At 43.4% G+C, this 22,651-nt stretch overlaps 1 protein-coding gene across 6 annotated transcripts in view; it reads left to right on the forward strand.

The window, feature by feature from the left end:
- The window catches only part of LOC147024227 (neuropilin-1-like), a 112,696-nt gene that overhangs the window by 75,109 nt on the left and 14,936 nt on the right, over positions 1 to 22,651 (forward strand). For all 6 annotated transcript variants that reach the window (XM_085883923.1, XM_085883920.1, XM_085883925.1 and 3 more), the window contains 3 exons: positions 5,740 to 5,787; positions 8,042 to 8,203; positions 11,611 to 12,380. In XM_085883923.1, coding sequence (XP_085740049.1) covers positions 5,740 to 5,787; positions 8,042 to 8,203; positions 11,611 to 12,380 — 980 coding nt within the window. The remainder of the gene's footprint in view (positions 1 to 5,739; positions 5,788 to 8,041; positions 8,204 to 11,610; positions 12,381 to 22,651) is intronic.

The raw sequence follows: 22,651 nt of genomic DNA on the forward strand, positions 1-22,651 counted from the left end.
AAAAATTGATGCATTTTATTGAGAAACTTGATACTGAGAAACATTTTCAGAGTCAATGAGAAACTTGATGCATTTTTTATTTTAATTTTTTTATTTAATGTAATTAATTTTAAATTCTGCCGCAAGATGAATTCAAATTGATTTGATTCCTCCCAGCAGTAAGCGGAAGTGGCCGGCAGCGGCATTGTGTAAGGCTTTTCAGGTCACGGCGCCGGTCGTAAGTGGCATTGTGTAAACCCCTTTAAAATTGCTACATGGAAATGTGTTTTGATTGGAAAGTCCTCGCGGGCCACAGTATAGGGCTCCACGAGCCACATGCGGCCCGCGGGCCGCAGGTTGGGAACCAATGGTATAAACAGAGAATGGGAAATAAGAAAAGGAGCTACTCGTTAGTGATTTGGTTCACTTTTTAACAATGCTGCAAGGGTGCAATGTATGTGTTTATGTACCTGCAAAATAATAAATGAAACCTGGGTGGTCCAGCATGTGGCGGGGTGGAGTTTTGTAACAATTTATTACTAATAAAACTAATATGAGGTCACGCAATAAAATTTTAAAAAAGAGAAAAAAACGTAATTATAATACGTACAAAAACATAAACACTAATCTCTATTAACTTGCTACATGCTATACAAAGCTATGCTATGACACTTTACACAATAACTGCACTCATATGCACATGCTGCATTATGATGTGCTACTTTGTGTGGTCTTGTGCTCTACCAATCTGCAGACACCTGTGTTGTACTACACTGTGTCAAAACAGGCATAATATACAGCGCAATACAACACAAAATATTACAACCATATGCTGCATTATGTATACGCTATGCTGTACTTACCTGCATTATCCTGCATAGGCCTGGATTTTTTTTTTTAACAATATTGAGGCTAATGGAAGGGTGAGGCGACAGAGGGGAAAATGACAATGCACACAATGTGGCAAAATGGGAGAACAAGCAGGTGAATGAACAAACAGGAAAGCAGGAAGGGGGCAAAGCACACGAGTAACAGATTTGTATGAGGTTCACAAGAGCATGCAGGCTGGATGAGAACACATGAACCCATTACAAAAACACACCTGAAGATATTTAACGAGATGCCGAAATACAATAAATTAACAAAAGTGTTAAACAAGGCAATTCTGGAACAGGTATCCTTGGCTTTTAAAGATGATTTCTCAGAGGAGAGAAGATGGCGCCTCGTCGCAATGAAACCCAAAAGAAGAATGGACATTTACTGGATATCAAATAGTCTTGTTGTCTGCACTCTGCTCATACAAGATAACTTGTATTATTCTATACTCACGCATGCACCTGAGTCCAAATCACACTTCTACACTGTCTACATAACCCATTGTCACATGCAATGTCATAATATGAATCTCAATGCCATAATAAGTCTCATGATTATCATCATCATCGTCATCGTTTTACGGCCGTTTCTATGCTTGCATGTGTGAGCCGTAGTTCACCTAATGGCTGCTTTCCAGGCTGCATGATCCCTTCCTTGCCCTCTTGTTAATATAGACCTTTCACTCTAAGATCATCTCTCACCAACACATCCCATGTTTTCCTCAGATGGCCTCCAGCTCTCCTTCCATTCACATTCATATTTACACACCTCTCTCATACAACTACCCGCCCACATTCTTTCCGCATATCTGAACCATCTCAACCGACCTCTACGCATAACCTCACTAATGCTTTCTACATCGAACCTATCTCTTAACTCCACATTTGATGTCCTATCCTTCAGGGTCACATCACACATTCACCTCACCATTCTAAATTTCATTTCATTCACACCTCCGTTCACCCTCCTTTTTGATCACCCATGTTTCGCTGGCATACAACATCACGCTTCTAACGCAAGCCACATAAAGTTTTCCCTTTAATCCCTCTAATTGGAGAGAGGTCCCTATCGATGTCAATCGGGGTAAAAACTCCCTAAACTTCCTCCAACCACTTCTAATTCTTGCATTCACTGCTGCCTCCACACCATCACCTGCACAAATCATATCACCAAGGTAACATAATTTATCTACACATTCCAGGGATACATCCCCATAAACTAACCTTTCCGCTCTAACTGGAGTCACTTGTTTACCTGTGCAAACAGCACATTTGAAGTTAGGTGCCACCTGTAGTCTACTCCTGATGCCACTACACCTCTTGTGCACCCAGCAGTTGCAGGATTTACACAATATTGAATTGATACCAACACCTTTTCTACAGACAGCACAGGGCTGCCCCTCTCCTTTTTTTCACACTTCCTTCGCCTGCACCACTAATCAGTACTTTTCTTTTCCCTGTATTCACTTTCAGTCCTCTGGCCTCCACACCCTCCTTCCATACTATATATTTACCCATTACCTCTTCCACACTGTCAGCTATCAGCGCCAGGTCATCAGCATACAGGAGCTCCCAAGGTGAGCTGCCTCTAAATTCCTGTGATGGAGCCTCAAGAATACCATGATGAACAGGATTGGACTGAAGACTGAACCCTGATGAACACCCACTTTCACTTCAAAATCCTCACTCTGCACTCCATTTACCCTCACAGAGGTTTTTGGGCCATCATACATTGCTATGACTACCCTAACTAACCAATCCTCCACACGTAACTTTCTCATGGACCATTGCACCACTTCCTGAGGCACCCTATCGAACGCCTTCTCCAAGTCCACAAATTTCAAGTACAGTTGTTTATTCTTCCCCAGATATTTTTTCCTGTAATTGCCAAACTATAAAAATTTCCTCTATCGTGCCCCTTCCTGTCATGAAACCAAATTGCATTTCATGAAAAATTAACACTCTGTCATCAATTTATCCAGGACTCTCTCTACCACTTTCATTCCATGGTCCAGTAACTTCAGACCCCTAAAGTTGCTCTGAACTAAGGCATCACCCTTCCCTTTACAAATATTCACCATTCCACACTTCAACCAGTCATCTGGGACAGATGTCTCCCTTATAATTGCATTTATCAATTTAGTGATTAAATTCATTCCAATATCACCAGATTCCTTCAGCATCTCTGCGACAATACCAGTGCTGTTTGCCCCTTTACCATTCTTCAATTTATCATCGATGGCTTTCTTCACCCATTCATTCTTTATCTCAGGTGGTGGGCCCTGCATCGGCTCGACTGCCTCCACAATATCCCTGTTCCAAGGGAACTCATGTGCTCATAGTAACTCCTTCAAACATTTCTAATCTCTCCATGGTCAACCAGTACATTTCCCATATCATCCTTCACACATTGTTCTCCTATGATATCCTTATTTTGACTGATCATTTGCTTTGCTATCCTCAATCTCCCCTCCACTATCTGCATTATTTTATCACATCTGAAAGTGAATCCTGCACTAATTTTTGGGCCTTGTAAACTTCCCTATTTGCCCTACGTTTAGCCACTAAGTATTCCTGCTGATCCCCTCCCTTTTTCCAAACCCTAAACCATTTTCTTTTTTCTTGAATCGCCAAATCCACCTCATTATTCCACCACCATGTAGCCTCATGTCGAGCTGGGCCCTTCGACCAGCCATGTGTCTTTTCAGTAGCTCGCAGCGGCCCATCTTTCAAAAAGTTCCAACAACTCTCTACATCCTCTCCTACCATAGGGTTTCAAAGATTCATTTCCAGAAGTTCCCTATAGAAATTTTCCTTTACATTCTGATCTCTTAGTTTCCATACTCTTCTCCTTGTGATGTGAGGTCTCCTCTTTTCCTTGCTCCAACTTAACTTTACATCACGCACTTACAGCCAATGTTGAAAGGCACATTCTTCTCCATCTATTGTTTTCAGATCCTTAACCAACTTCCTATATGATCTCCTCACTAGAAAGTAGTCTATCTGGCTCTTTATACCTACTGACTCATAAGTGATCAGTCTGCTCGGCCTTTTTAAAAATATTGTGTTGCAGACGACCATATCTAAAGCGTCCCCAAACTCAAGTATTCTTACACCTTCAGTGTTTCTAACTCCGAAACCTGACCCACCATGCACATTTCAATATAGATCTTTGCAACGATAACCAGTTATTTTTAACTAGCAAAGGAACCTGGCAATGCTGGGTAAGGCCAGGTACCTCCTCCCACCCCTTCCCCTCCCTCCATCCTTCCCCTCCTCTGCCGCCTCCTACCACTCAACCCCCCTCAGGACTTTACCTTCCACTCCCTCTTCCCACGTCCACCCTTTCCCTCCCTCCTCCCACCTCTACCTTTCCCCTCCCTCCTTCCATTAAAGGTATCCGGCGTTGCCCGGGATCTAACGTACATCTATTGGATTACGACAATTAAGCACATGTTCAGAGACAAACATTATACTTATCAAGCTGCAAAATATTGAATCGAAATATCAACAAACGTGAACATATTATTGTCATGCTTTTGGGTAGACAATATTGAATGTTTTTCGATCAAGGACCAGAACATGTATGAAGATCAAAATTGCTTATTTTAAAATTTTCATCGGGTGTATATATGAAGAAGTTATTTAAGGTGGTAACCTTCTTTTCTGCAAACTCTTCTTTCACCTTTGAGAGTTATGTCGTTAGCTGGGCAGTAACATGACCTTTCAATCAAATTGTGTGGGTACTATTTTTCGGTTTTTTAATAATTAATTATCAATTTGCCCATTTGAGAGGTCACGTGACTCCTTCGCTGATCTTTACGGATCATTGTAATGTCCTAATTAACAGTTATTTTTTCACATTTGATGCCATATTTGATGATTGGAGCTCACCATCTCACCAATTACATATATAGGTACACCAATTACCTATTATGGGTTGAAATCCCCCCAAAAATTTGGCTTTTTATAAAGCATTGTATAAATGGAACTACCCTCATGGAGATGGTGACAGGTGGTGGCTCGTGTGTTAACAAGTTATGAATTGTGAGAAAATGACTTTAAAACCCCTAGTAAGGTGGATCGTGGTGTAAAATGTGATCCTATAAATTTTTATCACGATTAACCTTCGAAGCTCAGAGGAGGAGGGAAAATCAAATCGCTCCTACTTCCTAATTTGTAAACTATAGCACTTGCAAAAGTGATGTAACAGCGATTCGTAGGTATGAAGATCAGGCATTCGATGATACGAGTGAGGAAAGTGAAAAACAAATTTTGAGCACTTTAGCGTACAGAAATCGTTGTGGCCTGTTCTTAATCAAGGCTTTGTTGAGCAGGCCAAAACAAAATGGTGGCTTAAGACCCCTGTGAGGTGATGGTGGAATGACCAAGATGGTCTCATGGGATTACCAGTTTATTTGAGCTGGTAGAACCAGGGTTTCCAGTTGTAATCCTGAAAACAGAAGCTTATCTTTTCATGAAAGGCAATTCATATTGTGCAAGACTATGGTCTGCATAAATAAACACTATGAGGACTTTATATTGAAGCCGTGTTTCTTTGTATGGACAGTTAATTGAATTGTATCACAATTCACGTCAATGATATTTGAGAAAGGGTCAATGTTAACAGTTACTGGCTTTTAAACTTATCAAAGCGGTATTTGTAGCATGTAACCCATGATTTCTGTTTGCAATCTGATCAGAGTGAAGAGAAAAGATGCAGACATAAATTTACAATTATGAATCGGATCACAAAGCGGCGTATGGATGTCATTTGTGGGCTGGGCACTTACATTGCTTTGCGCTGGTGCATACATTATTATTATTATACTGTTGTTATTATCTGTCCAGCGTCTGACCCTCTGCATTCTGCATCCGGTTCCAGACCTGGCTCCTGCCTCAGATCCCAGTTTCGGCCTGAGTAACGAAAAAGGTGAGATGTTTCCATCGTGCCTCCGAATTGCAAAAGGTTTTGTCACTCTTACAGCTTGTAAAATCTTACCAGCCACACACTGGATATCAGGTGATGAAATAATACAAAGAAAATTTTACTTTCGTTTGTATACACAGGAATAAAATTTCTGAGAAAGGAACAAACTTTACAGACTTTTAAAGAAATTGAGCTATGATCACATTGTTCTTAAAATTATCCATTTGTAGCATCATCCAAAATCTCATTAACATGAATTTTGCCACATAAACTTAGTGGTACTATACAGAACTTAGCAACAAAAATTGCTGGTCATCAGGAGCCATCTCTTTATGTATCCACATTCCCATGGTAAGAGGCTTTGGGCTAGTCCACACATGGTGTTTCCCGGTGGATTGAGATAGAGGGATGTGGGAGGAGGCAACGGTGTAACGTATGAACAAATTGGTATTGTGTTCACATTTTTCCCTGATTTAATTTATTCTCAACTTTATTTTCCTTAGTTGTCAATGTTGACACATCAGATGGGGTCCGTTAACACAGGCAGCCTTAGCCGGCTGGTCTAAGACCATCCACGGATTCTGAAATGATCTAATTCACTGCATTCTTAATTAATTGTTCTCCATATTACATTCCCGAAGGATCATCTAAATGAAAGCTGAACCCACGCGGGAGGCAAAAAGGCACAAAGATGCTACTTAAAGTTAAATGGTTTATATCAAAGAAATACCGCCATGGGGATAGACAAGACAACACAATCCAGGCAGATCTGGTGCACGAGAATAGCCAAATGTAAAAGGTAGGACGTGAAAACCAAAACTTCTGTTCAAGAGAAATATATAACTAACCCCCTAATGGTGCCAAAATATCAGACTCGTATGAGGGCGAAAGGGGCAGGCAAGGGTTTGTGCAAGGCGTGAAGCTGGTGTGGCATGCAGAGGAATAAATGGTAGAGGACAGCACACAGTGATGAGGGCACCTATCTGTGATGATGAAGTAATAAGCCCAAAGACTCGGCTTCATCATGGGAGATTCCAATGATCTTAAAGGCCGAGTGGTTTCCATAGTGTCAAGCTGAGCAAGATGTGAGACGGGAGCCAGCCCAGAAGAGAGAGCAGTACTCCATTAAGCATATGAAAGCCTTGTAGGTGTATAGGATTTCAGGTGTGCCAAGGAAGGCCTTTGTACGATGCAGGATGCCCAGTCGGCAGCTGGCTTTGAAGACCAACTTTGAAACGTGGATTCCACTTCGAAAGTGTAGTGGTCCAGTACCAAGGATATAATGGTTCTGTTGTAGGTTTCTTGGTACACCCGGACAATCCAAAGAATCCAATTCCTTTAAATGTTTCAAAATATGAAAACTTTTCGACTGACAATGCTAACAATGAATTGCAATCATTCATGTACACTTTTCTTTACCTTGTTCATATTGTAAGAACTTGGTAATGAGAGAGAGAGAGAGAGACAGAGACAGAGACAGAGACAGAGACAGAGACAGAGACAGAGACAGAGACAGAGACAGAGACAGAGACAGAGACAGAGACAGAGACAGAACGTCATTCAGTGGCCATTTTATTTTCCTTTGCAGGCAGAACAAAATTGAATAGGACCCCGATTGTACAGAACAGGAAGTAATTGTTTCGCTTCCACAATGGCGAAGAAATACAGAATGCAAGGTGCTCCCCTTTAAGATCGTTATCCAGGACATATACCCCGGTCTCGATTGGCATTTGTAATATCTGTTTACATGTTCATCAGACACACATAATACCTTTTATCAAAGTTACACAAAAGGAGTTTTTACACACTCTGCACTCTGCAGTGACAGCCAAACCGTTTCATTTCTCTTGCCATTGGGAAATGCTACAGATGAGATGTGTAGTGAATTTGAAATTTGACAGGAGCACTGGCCAAATGGCTGACTATTTCCATGTAACTGCATGCAACTACTTTTCACTTCTATGATACCCGCAGATAACAATCTTACAAATTCCACTCAATCCACTAAATGCGCAACACACAGGCCTGCATGCATCCTCGTGTGTTGAGGATTAAACAAGAAAATGTCTTGTTTTTAAATTTTTTTGACGCAAATTTTTTCATAAGTGCAGATACTCGATTTATAAGTTAAATTGAACCACTTGAAAAACGAGTTTTTTTTTTTTTACAAAAGGCAAAGTTAAAGCTGGGAAATAGGCACTTGAAAACGATTTTTCATCCAATTAGTGTGTTAATTTCTTGTTTTATTTTGTTTTAGCCCTGGCAGCCAGAGCATGGCCTCACCAAGCCCATCTCCCCTTGGGCTTGAATTGCTCCTTTGGGCAAGGGAATGCACCACAGTTCTGCAGTTGGATGAACGATGACCACAGTAAGCTTCATTGGAAACTTGGAAAAGGTGGAGCTGCAGCAATAGACTCAGGTATTTGATGTTTTCACTGTGGATATCATGCTTTCGTATTAATACTTTTAGTATGACCTTCTTATTGAAATCATTGCTGGCACATACCGGTGGTTTCATTCAATTCTCATTAATCTAAGAAAACAAGCCTGATGTTGGGTTAGTAGGTGGCTGGCTTGGGATCGTCGGGTCGTGAGTTTGAGCCCCGTTGGCCGCTGAATTAACACCAGGTGAGGTTGGCTCAGCCTGTCATCCTTCTGAGGTTGGCGAAGCGAGTACCAGTGTACTACGGGTATAGGGGCACAGCATCAGCGGCATAGCCACACCCCAATAAAAGATAGCTACCCTGCAGCCAAGTTGCCATATGCAAGAAGACGAATAGAAAAAAAAATGAGTCACACCCTGATATGCCCAAACATACAAGGCTACACAACGACAATTGCTCTTTTCTGTTGCCTCTTCTTATTTTATGCTGTAAAATGGAAGTGCACATCGTCGATACCATTGCGTGTTTAACTGAGTTATTACTTACAGACAGGATGTGATCGTCGATGTCATTGTTTAACTTATTTGTTTCTCTTAAAATCAACTTTATTATGTTATATACAGTAGTGAGGTTAACCCTGCATTGATTTGTTACCTTTCGTCGAAAAAACGGATTACCCTACTTATAAAAGTTGATAATTTATTATGTGGCCAAGCAGAGACAAGTAATAAAAGAAGAGATTTCAGTAACTAAAATAATGAGTCATCAATGCCACAAATTCACTTTTTATGCCAAGATAAGGATTTATGCCTTTTTTCTTTCCACGTGAGTGAGGCTCATGGAAGAGCAATGTTTACTTGACAATGGGGTAAAGAGGGCAACAATTGGGCGCACATATCAAGGGAATAAACGAGCAGGAAAGGAAGGGTATTGGTGGAGGGGGGATGGGGCAGACTGAAATCAGCCAGTAAAAGGGTTGGGTAGGAAGGGTCAATGTGGGTAATAAAGATCATGGGTCAGGATGGGGGATTACATTTGGTGGTGGTGCACTGTCTGCTTGAAGTCCTCGAGGGACTAGTGGGAAAGAACGGCCACTCAAAGGTGGTTCCATAGGAGAAGTGACAAGTGAGGAACATCGAAGTTGAGGTGTGCAGTCAGCCTAGAATTTGCATGTTTAGCGAGAAAGGGGTTACTATAAGAACGTTTGCATCCTGGAGTTGCTGAAGAGGGTCAAAGGGCTGAGAGAGCAGAGGAAGCAATATTAAAGAAGCAGTTAAAAAAAAAAAGTTGTCAGATCGAGAGAGAACACGAGTTGGATCGAGCCATGCCACCTAAAAACTTGTCAGATCAAAGTGCATTTCAAACTTGATGGCAGGCCCATTTTCCCAACATATTTAATGCCTTTGATTTTTTTCTGGCATCCAGCATTGTTTACAAGCTGTCGGCCAGAGTCCCTGCTTTGATTTGTTATCCTATTTTTTTTTTTTTAAGCAGTGGTTCACTCCGAATGGCATTCTCTCAGGGGTGTTCTACTTTTATAGGTTCGCATGCTCCAAGGCAGTGCCTTTTGGGACCTTTTTATTTAATTTTTTACAATTATCTTCGGCTCACATCAGTGTGACCACTCCTCATTTTCATAAATGCCAAGGTGAGCCAATGAAAAAAGCCAAGAATTCACAAGGTTTCAGAAAAGCGATGATAATAGAAAACCTATAGAAAACCAAGACGCCGAGGTGAACAACGAATAGCCAAGATCTTGTGAAAAAAGCCAAGGAGTGGTCACAGTGGACCTTCTACATCAAACACATACAGCACAAACACATTAGTAGATATCAATGTGCTACAAGTGTGAATTTCAAGGACATTAGTAAACAATCGACAAATACACATGACGTGGGATTCGATCCTGGGTTGTGAGTATCATTAATCATCAGTTCAGATTAGAACACAAAACAGGCCAACCCACAACAATGCCCTTTCTGCTTCCCTGAATAATCACCTCTGATAAGTAGGCTGTGGTAGTATCATTCTGCAGATCTGGAAAAAATAAAAATCAAACCATTGCTCGTCAACAACCTGCGATGTGTCTTTCAATTCGGGAAAGCAAGCGGGACAAGTGGTGTGACTGAAGTTGGGGAAAACTTTAAAACGACGTACTATCAGTATCGTTCTTGTAATACGCATACAAGCTTATTTACGAGTGCTGTATCAACAAAAGTTCGGATCAAATTTGAACCGTCCTCATATATTGTAACCCGCTGATCAAAATGCAAGCCAGCACGGTTGGAATTATTTGACTTGGAGTTGATGTGAAGCCATAACACCATTTATTTTATTATCTATTTTGTTTTGCTTTATTATTTTGTGGGTTTTTTTTTTGTTGTGATAAAAAGTGCGAGTGGGAAAAGAAGAAAAACCGTTTGAGGCAAAAATCCATGCGAAGGGCTAAGGGTTATTGTTAGGGGTAAATTTATAACAAACGAATGGTACAAATACAAACCAGAGCACATACAGTCTCATCTGTAGCTCCAAACTCTTCTCTTTTTTTTTAGTTTTTCACGTACTTAACCTCATTTAAATTTTTTTTATAATGGATGGCACACAGAGGAATGGACAACCCCAAAGCCACGCAAGTAGTTCCCCTTGATAAAAACAATACTCGGCACTCCACCCCGGTTGACTGAAAATGGTGAAGCCATGGAAGAGTTTTCCTTCTATGCAGGTAACCTTCACCGCAGCTGTCAAGGCTCACTATCCTTGAGCAGTCTGGTTTTAAGGTGCCAGATACTCATCTTTCACACATCCGCCATTTTTTGACACAGGGTTAGAATGAGAAGACATGCAGTAGGAGTTGGGCTGGAAGAGGCTGTTTGAGATGCAGACCATAAGGGTTTGAATCTCGGCCCAGCTATAAACCTACTTTCTATATCAGGTAGTTGTATAGATCATATATTATGGGTCAAACATAGACGTGTGCTTCTACCAGTTGAGGTGCTCATCCCTCAACCCTGTCACGTCAATTCCTAACCTTTTGGACCCCAACAAACCTTTTATTTAGTATCTTCTCCAAAGTTTTCTGAAAGATATACCAGATGAATAGACAGTTTGTTCAACAGGTGGCTAAATTCGAATTTGATAGGATAGCGAGACAGGTAGCCATTCCGAGTAGTCACAGGAGGGTGGTCGGCTGAAAATCGTGTCATGGGCCATAGCATGGCCTCTATCTCCATAAAAGAACAAATAATTTGCCAAATGAATAAATGAGTGAGATGTATAGACATACCTTACTAAACTAAATAAATAGGCTTGGTTTTGGGACAAATTGTATCCTAGCTTGTGCATTTATATATGTTTGTATCTATAGATATGTTCCTGTGGTTGCCTAACTTTGCTCAGTTTGTTTTTGTTTGCCTTTCCAATGTCATTTCATCCATTCTTGCAGGTTACTTCCTTTACATGGAGGCAGAGAGAACAGGGGATTCTGTGGGGGGTTTTGCTCGAATGTTGAGTCCTGCCCTTCCAGCACGCAGCTCTGGACACTGTCTTAAGTTCCAGTTTTTGCTTAGAAACAAAGCTCCTGGATCAACAATTTCCTGGGGAATATCTCCTGCTACCACAGAAAGAATGCTACCTGATGATACAGGTTTGGCGATGCACGATGCCACCAGCATTGATGTCGGACAACCATTTGCCCCTCATGTCCCTCCATTGGATGAAGACACCGTATCTATCAAAAATTATGGATTTTCTTCTCCAACTGAAAAAGTACCAATGAACCTGTCACAGCTGAGAGACTTCTTGTCAAATATGCATAGTGAAGCTATAAATAAGATAATACAGGATTTGAATGCAGATACAGGTCATTTAGCAGCGACAATGGAGCCCTCTCAACCTAGCATCCCACATCCAATGGATACAAAACACATTTTTGGGAGGATTCCCCCAGGCCTTGGGAGTGAACATCTTCTTCCTGATTGGTCAGAATTTGATGAAGATAATGATGACATTTATGTTGACGAGACCACAAAAACAGATGATATAAGCTCAGAGAGAGTTCTTCAGGGTCCATCACTCCAAGTTGTGACCCGCAGTCAAACACCACTCGGCATGAATCAACAGAAATTGTGGGCATCACAGGATCCTCAGCAAAGCGATGGGATCAAGTGGAGGAAAATACGAGTGTTGCTTCCCAGAGACAGAGGCCCTTACCAGGTTGGTTTTTTTTTTCCTCACTGTGGTTTTTTTTTGAGGCCAATTATTCACTCATGTATCATGACACACTTATTGCATTGCTTTTCTGTCAGGCTGAATATAAGTTTCTTTGAAGCATTTTCCTCCTTTGTCATTGCTTATCGTCGAATTTCAACAATTACCTTGAACTTGAAATGCACATTTATTTACACTAGTACACTCAATGTTTACGGGCAGGATGGGTCATGTTATTATTCTGTCTGGAGTATATAGATTATAGTGGATCTAGGCCCAGGTCTGTTAGTCTGTGGGAGAAGCGATAAGCATATAATGCCACAAGATCATCAGATTTTCAGTTGCGACTGTTGAAAAAGGTAATCATAAGTGGTTGTGATTGATATTTTTAACTTCTGGTAGAGCTGCCGAATGAAATTCCACGGCAAGCTATTTATACACGTTAACTCGGCGTTTGTCCAAGGAGGTAAAACCCCTTGCAGGATATTATTTAAGTTTTAATATTGGTTTGTTGTAACATTAATATTTTGCTGTTATCATGAGTGTTGTTATAACCTCCACCACCGAATGTGGAAGGAGGTGATGTTTTCACACCCCTCTCTGTCTGTCTGTCTGTTTGTTACTAACAAAATCTAAAAATTTCGTAAGTATATTGATGACTTCCGTTTCTGTTTGTTTGTTTGTTTGTTTGTTTGTATGTTTCTTTGTTTGTAGGCAGGATAACTCGAGAACGGAAGAAGCCACCAATGTCAAATTACACCACGTGATTCAGGAGGGTGATGGCTAGTGCTGATTAGATTTTGGTCAAAATCGGTCAAAGGTCAAGGTCACAGTGAGGTCAAACATCCGATTTTTGATGGTTTGGTACAGATAACTCGAGAACGGAAGAAGCTACCAATGTCAAATTACACCACCTGATTCAGGAGGGTGATGGCTAGTGCTGATTAGATTTTGGTCGAAATCGGTCAAAGGTCAAGGTCACAGTGAGGTCAAACATCCGATTTTTGATGGTTTGGTACAGATAACTCGAGAACGGAAGAAGCTACCAATGTAAAATTACACCACGTGATTGAGGAGGGTGATGGCTCGTGCTGATTAGATTTTGGTCAAAATCGGTCAAAGGTCAAGGTCACAGTGAGGTCAAACATCCAAAAAATGATAACTCGAGAACGGAAGAAGCTTCCAATGTCAAATTACACCACGTGATTCAGGAGGGTGATGGCTAGCGCTGATTAGATTTTGGTCAAAATCGGTCAAAGGTCAAGGTCACGGTGAGGTCAAACATCCAAAACATTCGATTTTTGATGGTTTGGTACAGAATCATGGTAGAAACTTCTGGTTTGCATCGCTACCTTCTCTCGAGACAGCTTTTATGAGACAAGGTCAGAGGTCAAGTTGACGATTTCGGAAGTACCAGTCTATGACTGCTTGTTTATTTGTTTATCTGTTTGTCTGTTTGTGTGTAGGATATCTCAAAATGTTGTGGATGGATTCAGATGAAATTTGGTGGACAGGTTGGGTGTGTGACAAGGACAAACTTATTAGATTTTGGTGAAGATCCAGATTCGAGAATTATTTACTTTTTAAAGTGATTCTTTCACCATTGAGAGATGGGACCAAAAACGACATATATATATATATATATATATATATATATATATATATATATATATATATATATATATATATACATACAGTATATGTATGTATATATATATATATATATATATATATATATATATATATATATACACATACAGTATATGTATGTATATATATATATATATATATATATATATATATATATATATATATATATATATATATATACATACAGTATATGTATGTATGTATGTATGTATATATATTGTGGATTTTCGCCCGTTCGGCGTGCAGGCGACCGCCTTTAGCTCAATTGCGGCCGCGCGCGCCCACCGAACGAGCAATCCAGTCGCAGCTTTCAGATCAACGCCGAAACCCAGCTACGGGTGTTTTTAACCACACCATAAACCAGCCAACTCTTCTGTCCATGCGCTACAGGGTCGATCGCCGAATTGTCGATATACCTAATTATTCGCGCAGACAGAAATGTCGGGAGTTTATACCTCAACGGAGCCTGCACAAAAACGAGCCGCTTAAGCAGCTCGTTCCGTTTGCGATTGCCGAGCGGTTTTATATCGCCAAGCCCCGTCAGACCAGATGTACGTTTTATCGGCTTATAATCAGCCAGCTAATTATTCCGAACACAATTATGGCATTCAATGGAGGAAGGGACGCAACGAGCAGGTGACACTCAAAAATGGGGACATTTATTTCCACACAAGCATGCAAGCAATGCAATGAATTGGGGAGGGGGGGGTGAATGGGAAAAAAGACACGAGCAAAAACCTACAGCCGATGTCTATTTATTATGTACATGCACTTAATCAGTTTGTTACTTATGGACAAGGCGCCACAGACTTTCATGCAAACCCAAGAAAGAAAGGAAGAACCGGGCTCGTAAGCCTTTATAATTGCTCGGAGCCGGGATGACCGAAGGGGCTCCGAGAGACCGAGCGGGCTACCTGCCACCCTCTTGGTGACTCGCTGGGCGACCCTCGATGTCTCTGCCTGCACTCTAACCTCCGAACTCTTTTTGACCACCGAACAGCTTTTTGACCACTGGCTACGCCCTTGTATTATTGTATGTTCTCTCTATCCCTGGTATTACTAATTTGCTCTTCCTCTATTCTTTCATTCAGTTTGCTCTTCTCTTGTTGCAATTCATGGGTACTCAACTCTACTTTCCTCATTTCATCCATGAGTTGGTCATTTTTCGATTCGTGTTCCTTTTGTTTCCTATCCGCTTCTTCCAAGTTCTCCCTCATTTCTTCCTGTAGTTTTTTGAACCGTCTTGACTTTCCCAACAATTCTTCCTTTCTTTCCTCCAGATGTTCCTCTCCTCTTTTTATCTCCTGTTCCAGGCTTTCTTTTATCTGTTTGCCTGATCTTACCTCTTCCTTTAGTTGTTTTAATTCCAAATCGTGTTCACATTTTTCCTTTTCTAGATTTTTTTTCCATTCTTCCTCCAAGCTGTTCCTATCCTGGGAGTTACCAATCTGCTCTTCCTCGATTCTTTTGTTCAGTTTGCTCTTCGCATATTCCAAGTGACGGGTATACCACACTACCAAATTCTTTTTCCCACATAGTTTGTCGACTCTGTTGGCCAAGTCATGTTTTTGCCACCGAATTCGTTCCAGTAAATCGTCCAATCGCTGTGTCCCCCCGAACACTTAATTTTTCTGAAGCTCGTCTGCGTGCCGTTGTGACTCGTCCACTCCCCTTTGCACCTCCTCGATATATTCTTCATAACGCTCCACCTTTTCCAAGACATCCCCCAATTGTGCCTGAAGCCTGCCAATGCTCGCATAGTCATCCTGCCACGCCTGCCATGGCACATGCCGTGACCACGTGGTTTGAACCGGTGACTGGGAGCTCACGCCTCGTGCCGTGCCGTTAGTTGTGCTATTAATATCAGCCCGCTCCGTGTTGCGCTGAGGTGCGATCGCGCTGCTATTGTGCGACTCCGTTTGCCGGCAAAGTTCGTGCTCAAGCCGCTCCCACTGACCACAGTTAGTGGTGGGGTTATAATTATACAAAGAACCGACCCGGGCCATGGATTCCACATTATAACACATTCCTAATACCCCCGGCACCCATTCGCCTTGAAAAGCCATCTTATTTCACGGAATAATTTAAATGCTCGTAATTTGGGGAACACGGAGGGTCGCTTCACTCACCCCTGATCCGGTTCCGTGAATTTAGTTGGAGGCGGGATGGATTTGAATCCCACTCCCGGACACCAGTGTTGCGAATTCTGGCCCGCCTGGCATGCGATTGGCCACGTAACTCCAATAGCAGCCGCGTCGCCGACCGGACGGACAATTCAGTCGTGACCCTCCTTGGAACTACAGCGAGGAGCCAGTCACGGGTGGGGGTTTAACCTCACCACAACCCTGTCCGTATTCTACCCGCGCGAAATTGGGTGAATCGCCGAATGTCGATATACCTAAATACCCGCGTGGGTAACCTACCGAAGGTTTGCACCACGCCGCAGGTCGGCTTAGGACATGAACCGCTTTAGCGGTTCATTCCGTGCTACAGGGATAACCGAGCAGTGTTATCGCCAACCTCGACGGTTCAGTGATTCTTCTTTACTCGGGTGTTCACACCCCACTACCAATTATTCCACGAAGTAAGATGGCACTTTCAAAGGGGAAATAGGACACGACGAACGGGATACATTCAAACAAAGCACATTTTTTTATACAGCACATATGTACAGCCAAGGCAGTCATGCAATATACAGAAAAAACATGGAAACAAAAGCAATACCACCGAATATGCTTATAGTGTACAGTCACTTAAACAGGTTCTACTTACGGACACGGCACCACATCATTCACACAGAACAAAATAAATGACCCCCTCATAGGCAAGGGGGTAGATGGGGTTCGTAAACCTTTATGGCCGTGGGCCGTGGATGACCGAATGGGCCCATGAGACCAACGCTGGTTACCTGCACCCTCGTGGTGCGACGGTCAGTGAGTTCTTTCCGGCACTCTTCTCTCGTGTGCGCAGGCTTGCGCGCCCGAGCTGGCAAAGCGGCGCCTCCCGTCCGTGTCCCAAGAAAAGAAGAAGCCTGAGCTCACGAACTAGCTGCTCGAAGGAGAAGAACCACTACGAACTGAACTGAGCCGCACCCTGGCGACAAAAGGCACGAACTGAACTGAACGCGAGCTCGACGAGCAGCCACCACGAACTGAACTGAACACGAGCTGCGAGCTTGACGAGCAGCCACCACGAACTGAACTGAACACGAGCTGCGAGCTTGACGAGCAGCCACCACGAACTGAACTGAACACGAGCTGCGAGCTTGACGAGCAGCCACCACGAACTGAACTGAACACGAGCTGCGAGCTCGACGAGCAGCCACCACGAACTGAACTGAACACGAGCTGCGAGCTTGACGAGCAGCCACCACGAACTGAACTGAACACGAGCTGCGAGCTCGACGAGCAGCCACCACAAACTGAACTGAACACGAGCTGCGAGCTCGACGAGCAGCCACCACAAATTGAACTGAACACGAGCTGCGAGCTCGACGAGCAGCCACCACAAACTGAAGTGAACACGAGCTGCGAGCTCGACGAGCAGCCACCACAAACTGAACTGAACACGAGCTGCGAGCTCGACGAGCAGCCACCACGAATTGAACTGAACACGAGCTGCGAGCTCGACGAGCAGCCACCACGAACTGAACTGAACACGAGCTGCGAGCTCGACGAGCAGCCACCACGAACTGAAGTGAACACGAGCTGCGAGTTCGACGGGCAGCCACCACGAACTGAACTGAACACGAGCTGCGAGCTCGACGATCAGCCACCAACAACTGAACTGAACACGAGCTGCCCGAACCGCCAAGAGAAGAGAGCTCGACCCCGACCACCAAGAGAGAGGGAGAGCCCGCGTGCGGTCCGCCTTATATAGCGCAGGGCTCCGCCCTTCGCTCCTCCCCGTTTTCGGCTCCGCCTCCCTTCGAGAAGCTTCTCGAAAAGGGGCGTGTCCTCACTCCGACCGCCTCACGCCGTGCATCCACCAATCGGCAGCGAGCTGCCCTGCCCCCTTCCCTTCACACCAAGTGCGGGGAAAACAGGCGGGAAAACCCGCGCGCACTCGCAGTTCCTTCCTTGGCGCCTTTGTTTGCCGTTCGGAAGCGGACGTAGTGGTGAAGATGGGGGTGGTGGTTGTTCTGTGGTTCAAAATAATGATAGATAAAGAAAAATGGCTATCTCAAAGGGTCGCAGCCCGGTGAACATGAAGAAATCCCTTTAAACAACGGTGGGATCCTATCTGCATATAAACTTCGCGTCATAACTGATCTAAGGACCGTTTATGGTGTATTGCGAATTTCCACAGCCGTAACAATATGTATATGTGTATATATGTCTTTTTTATATGTATATGTATATATATATATATATATATATATATATATATATACATATATATATACATATATATACATATATATATATATATATATATATATATATATATATGTATATATTGTTACAGCTGTGGAAATTCGCAATACATCATAAAGGTTCCTTAGATTAGCTATGCCGGTAAGTGAGTGTTTAGATTGGTCCCCACCGTTGTTCAAAGGGATTTCTTGAGTTCACCGGGCTGCGACTCTGAGATAGCCGTTTTTCTTTATCTATTGTTATTTTGAGCCACCATTGCAGCAAACCTCCACGCAAACAACAACCGCCACCAACTACGCCACAACGCCCACCACGCTCACACCACCCCCACAGCAATCACCACCATCTTCGCCACTATGCCCGCTTACGAACGCCATCCTCCGCGTACCACGGTAAGACGGTTTCCGTGTCGGAAACCGTCCGAGAAGGATTGGCAGAACAAAAGCTCTTGTGAAGCCTGTGGGGTTTTTCCCGCCTGTTTTCTCCGCACTTGGTGTGAAGGGAAGGGGCGGGGCAGCTCGCTCCCCATTGGTGGAGGGACGGCGTGAGGCGGTCGGAGTGGGGGCACGCCCCTCTTCGAGAACCTTCTGGAAACGCCTCGAAGGGAGGTGGAGCCGCGAACGGGGTGGAGCGACGGTCGGGGCCCCGCGCGGCGAAGGGCGGAGCCCCGCATTACAAAAGGCGAACAGACGCGAGGCTCGCTCTCTCGGTGATTCACCTTGGGCCTCCTCCTCTCTTCACGGTTCATGCGCTCTTCTTGGCTCGCGCTCCGCTCCTCCTCGCTCGTTCCCGCGCTCATGGCCTGGTGGTGGAGACGCAGACGGGAGGCGCCCTAGTGCGGCCTGTGGTGGACCTGCGTGTCCGGACGAGGGGTGCCGGAGAGGGTTCGCCAGTCGCGTGGGAGGTCGGAACCAGGCGCGACCCCGCTAACGGTCGTGGGAGGGGGACTGGACGGCCACGAAAGGGAGGTCCTTTCTTTTCTTTTTACTTTTGCTTGCATGATGTGGCGTCGTCTGTAAGTAGAACCTGTTTAAGTGACTGTGTTGTACAGAATTCCCTGCTTTATTCGGTTGTATTGATTTCTTGCTGCACATATTGCATGACTGCCTTACGTGTGTGTAAATAATAAATGTGCTTGTCGAACTATTCCCCGTCGTTGCGTCCTTTCCTTAATTGAAATTGCCACCTTACCTCGTGGAATAATTAGTGAGGGTTTGAACATCCGGGTAAAGTAATCTGAACCGTCGAGGTCGGCGATAACACCGCTCGGTTATCCCTGTAGTACGGAACGAACCGCTTTAGCGTTTCGTGTCCTAAGCCGACCTGCGGCATGGTGCAACCCCTCGGTAGGTTACCCGCGCGGGTATTTAGGTATATAGACATTCGGCGATTCACCCTATTTCGCGCGGGTAGAATGCGGACTGGGTTGTGGCGAGGTTAAAGCCCCACCCGTGACTGGCTCCTGGCGGTAGTTCCAGGAGAGTCACGACTGAATTCTCCGACCGGTGGGCGACGCGGTCACGATTAGAGTTACATGGCCGATCGCACGCCAGGCGGACGAGAATTCGTAACTGTGTGTGTGTGTGTGTGTGTGTGTGTGTGTGTGTGTGTGTGTGTGTGTGTGTGTGTGTGTGTGTGTGTGTGTGTGTGTGTGTGTGTGTGTGTGTGTGTGTGTGTGTGTGTGTGTGTGTGTGTGTGTGTGTGTATATATATATATATATATATATATATATATATATGTGTGTGTGTGTATGTATATATATATATATATATATATATATATATATATATATATATATATGTATGTATGTATCTACGAGGTCCGTCTAAAAAGTAACGGGACTGACTTCACAGAAATTTTATTCCAAAAAATATATTGAAATAACAGCTTGTCCCCTTCAAAATATTTTCCCTCCAGTCTCAAACACTTGTCCATCCTCTTCTTCCACGCTTCGATGCACCCCCAGAAGGCTTATTCTGGAATCTCCCGGAGCTCCGTCGTCACGGCCCTTTTGATGGCCTCCACATCAGGAAATCGGGTCCCCTTGATCACCCCCTTGAGCTTGGGGAATAGGAAAAATACACAAGGGTCCAAGTCTGGCGAATACAGGGGTTGCTCCAGAGTTGGCACGTTCCTCTCCACCAGAAACTGTCGGATGCTCAAGGAACTGTGAGCAGGGGCGTTGTCGTGGTGGAGCACTCAGGCGTTGTTCTCCCACAGATCCCTCCTCTTGTCCTGGACTAATCTCATGAGGCACTGGAGGATCTCCTTATCCACATATTGATTCACTGTTCGACCCTGTGGTAGAAACTCGAAGTGGACGATGCCCTTGATGTCCAAAAACGCGATGAGCATCACCTTGACCTTCGACGTTGACATCCTTGCTTTCTTTGGTGTTGGTGATGCCGGACTTTTCCACTGACGACTCTGTCATTTAGTCTTGGGATCGTTTTCGAATATCCACGATTCATCGCCAGTAATGACTCTCCCGAGCAGGTCAGGATCGTCCTCGAGGTGCTCGATAATGTCTTGACAGACAGTGACTCTATGCTGTTTCTGATCCTTGGACAACAGCTTGGGGACCATCTTTGCACACACCTTGTGCATATCGAGATTTTCAGTGATGATGCTCCAGACAGTGTCCTTGTTGATGGAAAGTTCACAAGCAATCATCCACACCATGAGTCGACGATCTGCGTGCACCATCTGCATCACACGCTTGATGTTGTCCACCATTCTGTTCATTGAAGGTCTTCCAGACCGTGGATCGTCTCCAACGTCCTCCCGTCCCTCTTTGAACCTATTGTGCCATTCAAATGCTCGTGTACGTGACATCGCTTCTTCCCTGTAGACTTGCTGCAGCATTGCGAAGGATTCAGAATTGCAAGAAACTGCAGATTGGCTCTCTGTCCATGACTCAGACTAGACAATGTGTAAAGCATGACCAGTAAAAAAATCACACAATGAGTGCAGTCAACCATCACCAATCATATATAGCTCTTACTTCAGCCTACGTGGACCTTGGATTATTAGCCTTGTTTGAAGGGGAAAGGCTCTTATCATCGGTCTGTGTGGCAGTGTATGTTTGGTTGAGTCTGTAATGCAGATCCACTTCAACACAGATCGTTGATTCTCAGATCTCGTGTAATTTATGTACTCTGACAACACTCTGTAGGCTTTTAATAATGGATAATGAAATTGAAACAAAGTTGTCTAACTTAACCAAAACAATTGAGGAATGCACAGATTAAATAAGGCATCAGTGACCACAAGAAGTTGTGTTTTAAGATAACATTTGTAGCATTTTTCTCAGGCCTTGCAGTGTGCACCCTTCTCTTTGTCATTATTGATGCTTGCTCGTTGAGCTCATGGTCTGAAGGACGCTGCAGGGCCTAATGGCCCGACTAGTGTAGCCATCGGTACAGCCTTCGACATAGTTATTTAATTTTAACCATAATATTTTAATGTCAAATTTAACCATACGTTGATTTCTGACTTGAATATGTATTATGGCCTAATAATAGAAATGCCTATTCCTGAGGGTGTGTTTGTCCCCCAAAAATATGATCGTCACAGTTAATGCTGGCTCGCTCATATATAGGAAAACTTAACCTCTCAAAACAAAAAAATTATTCGACAGGTTAACTTTTATTATATACAAGCTGTTACAATCATAATCTTCATGATATATGTGGATTTGGAGAAAAAAATTGTGACTTATTAGCCCCACACATTCCCAAAAGAACATGAGATGCTCTTGTCATGGTGATGTGTGTCAGTGAGGGAGTGAGTGAGTCTGCACCAGTTCTCAGATCCACTGTAATCAATATAAACAAGGGTCTACATTCGCCATTCATTGTTGAAGGCTCTGCCTTTTTCTTGAGATTGACACTGACAAGACCAAAGACCTAGTAGAGAACGAGGATCATAACTTGGCATTTTTGGTGGAAATCTTTGAAAGCCAAGCACATCTTGTCTGCTACATAACATGTGGGTAGTGTTTAAAAAAAAATATATATATATATATATATATTTATGAGTTTTCTAAATGTCCAATGAACTCTCTTTTTGTACTTGTAACTATTCTTATTGTGATCCACTATTCCCATATTCCAAACCCAATTTGTCTCATGATCCAGAGCACACTGGGGAATAATGTAGCAATTCTCATTCCCCACGCAAGTAAATTATGCCTTTTGTCTTTTAATGTGACAATTTTTCTTCATCTATCTATATATTACTAAAACTCT

The sequence above is a fragment of the Eptatretus burgeri genome, chromosome 6, assembly GCF_056783735.1.
Source record: "Eptatretus burgeri isolate ZD-2024b chromosome 6, Ebu_testis_v1, whole genome shotgun sequence".
Taxonomy (NCBI): Eukaryota; Metazoa; Chordata; class Myxini; order Myxiniformes; family Myxinidae; genus Eptatretus; species Eptatretus burgeri.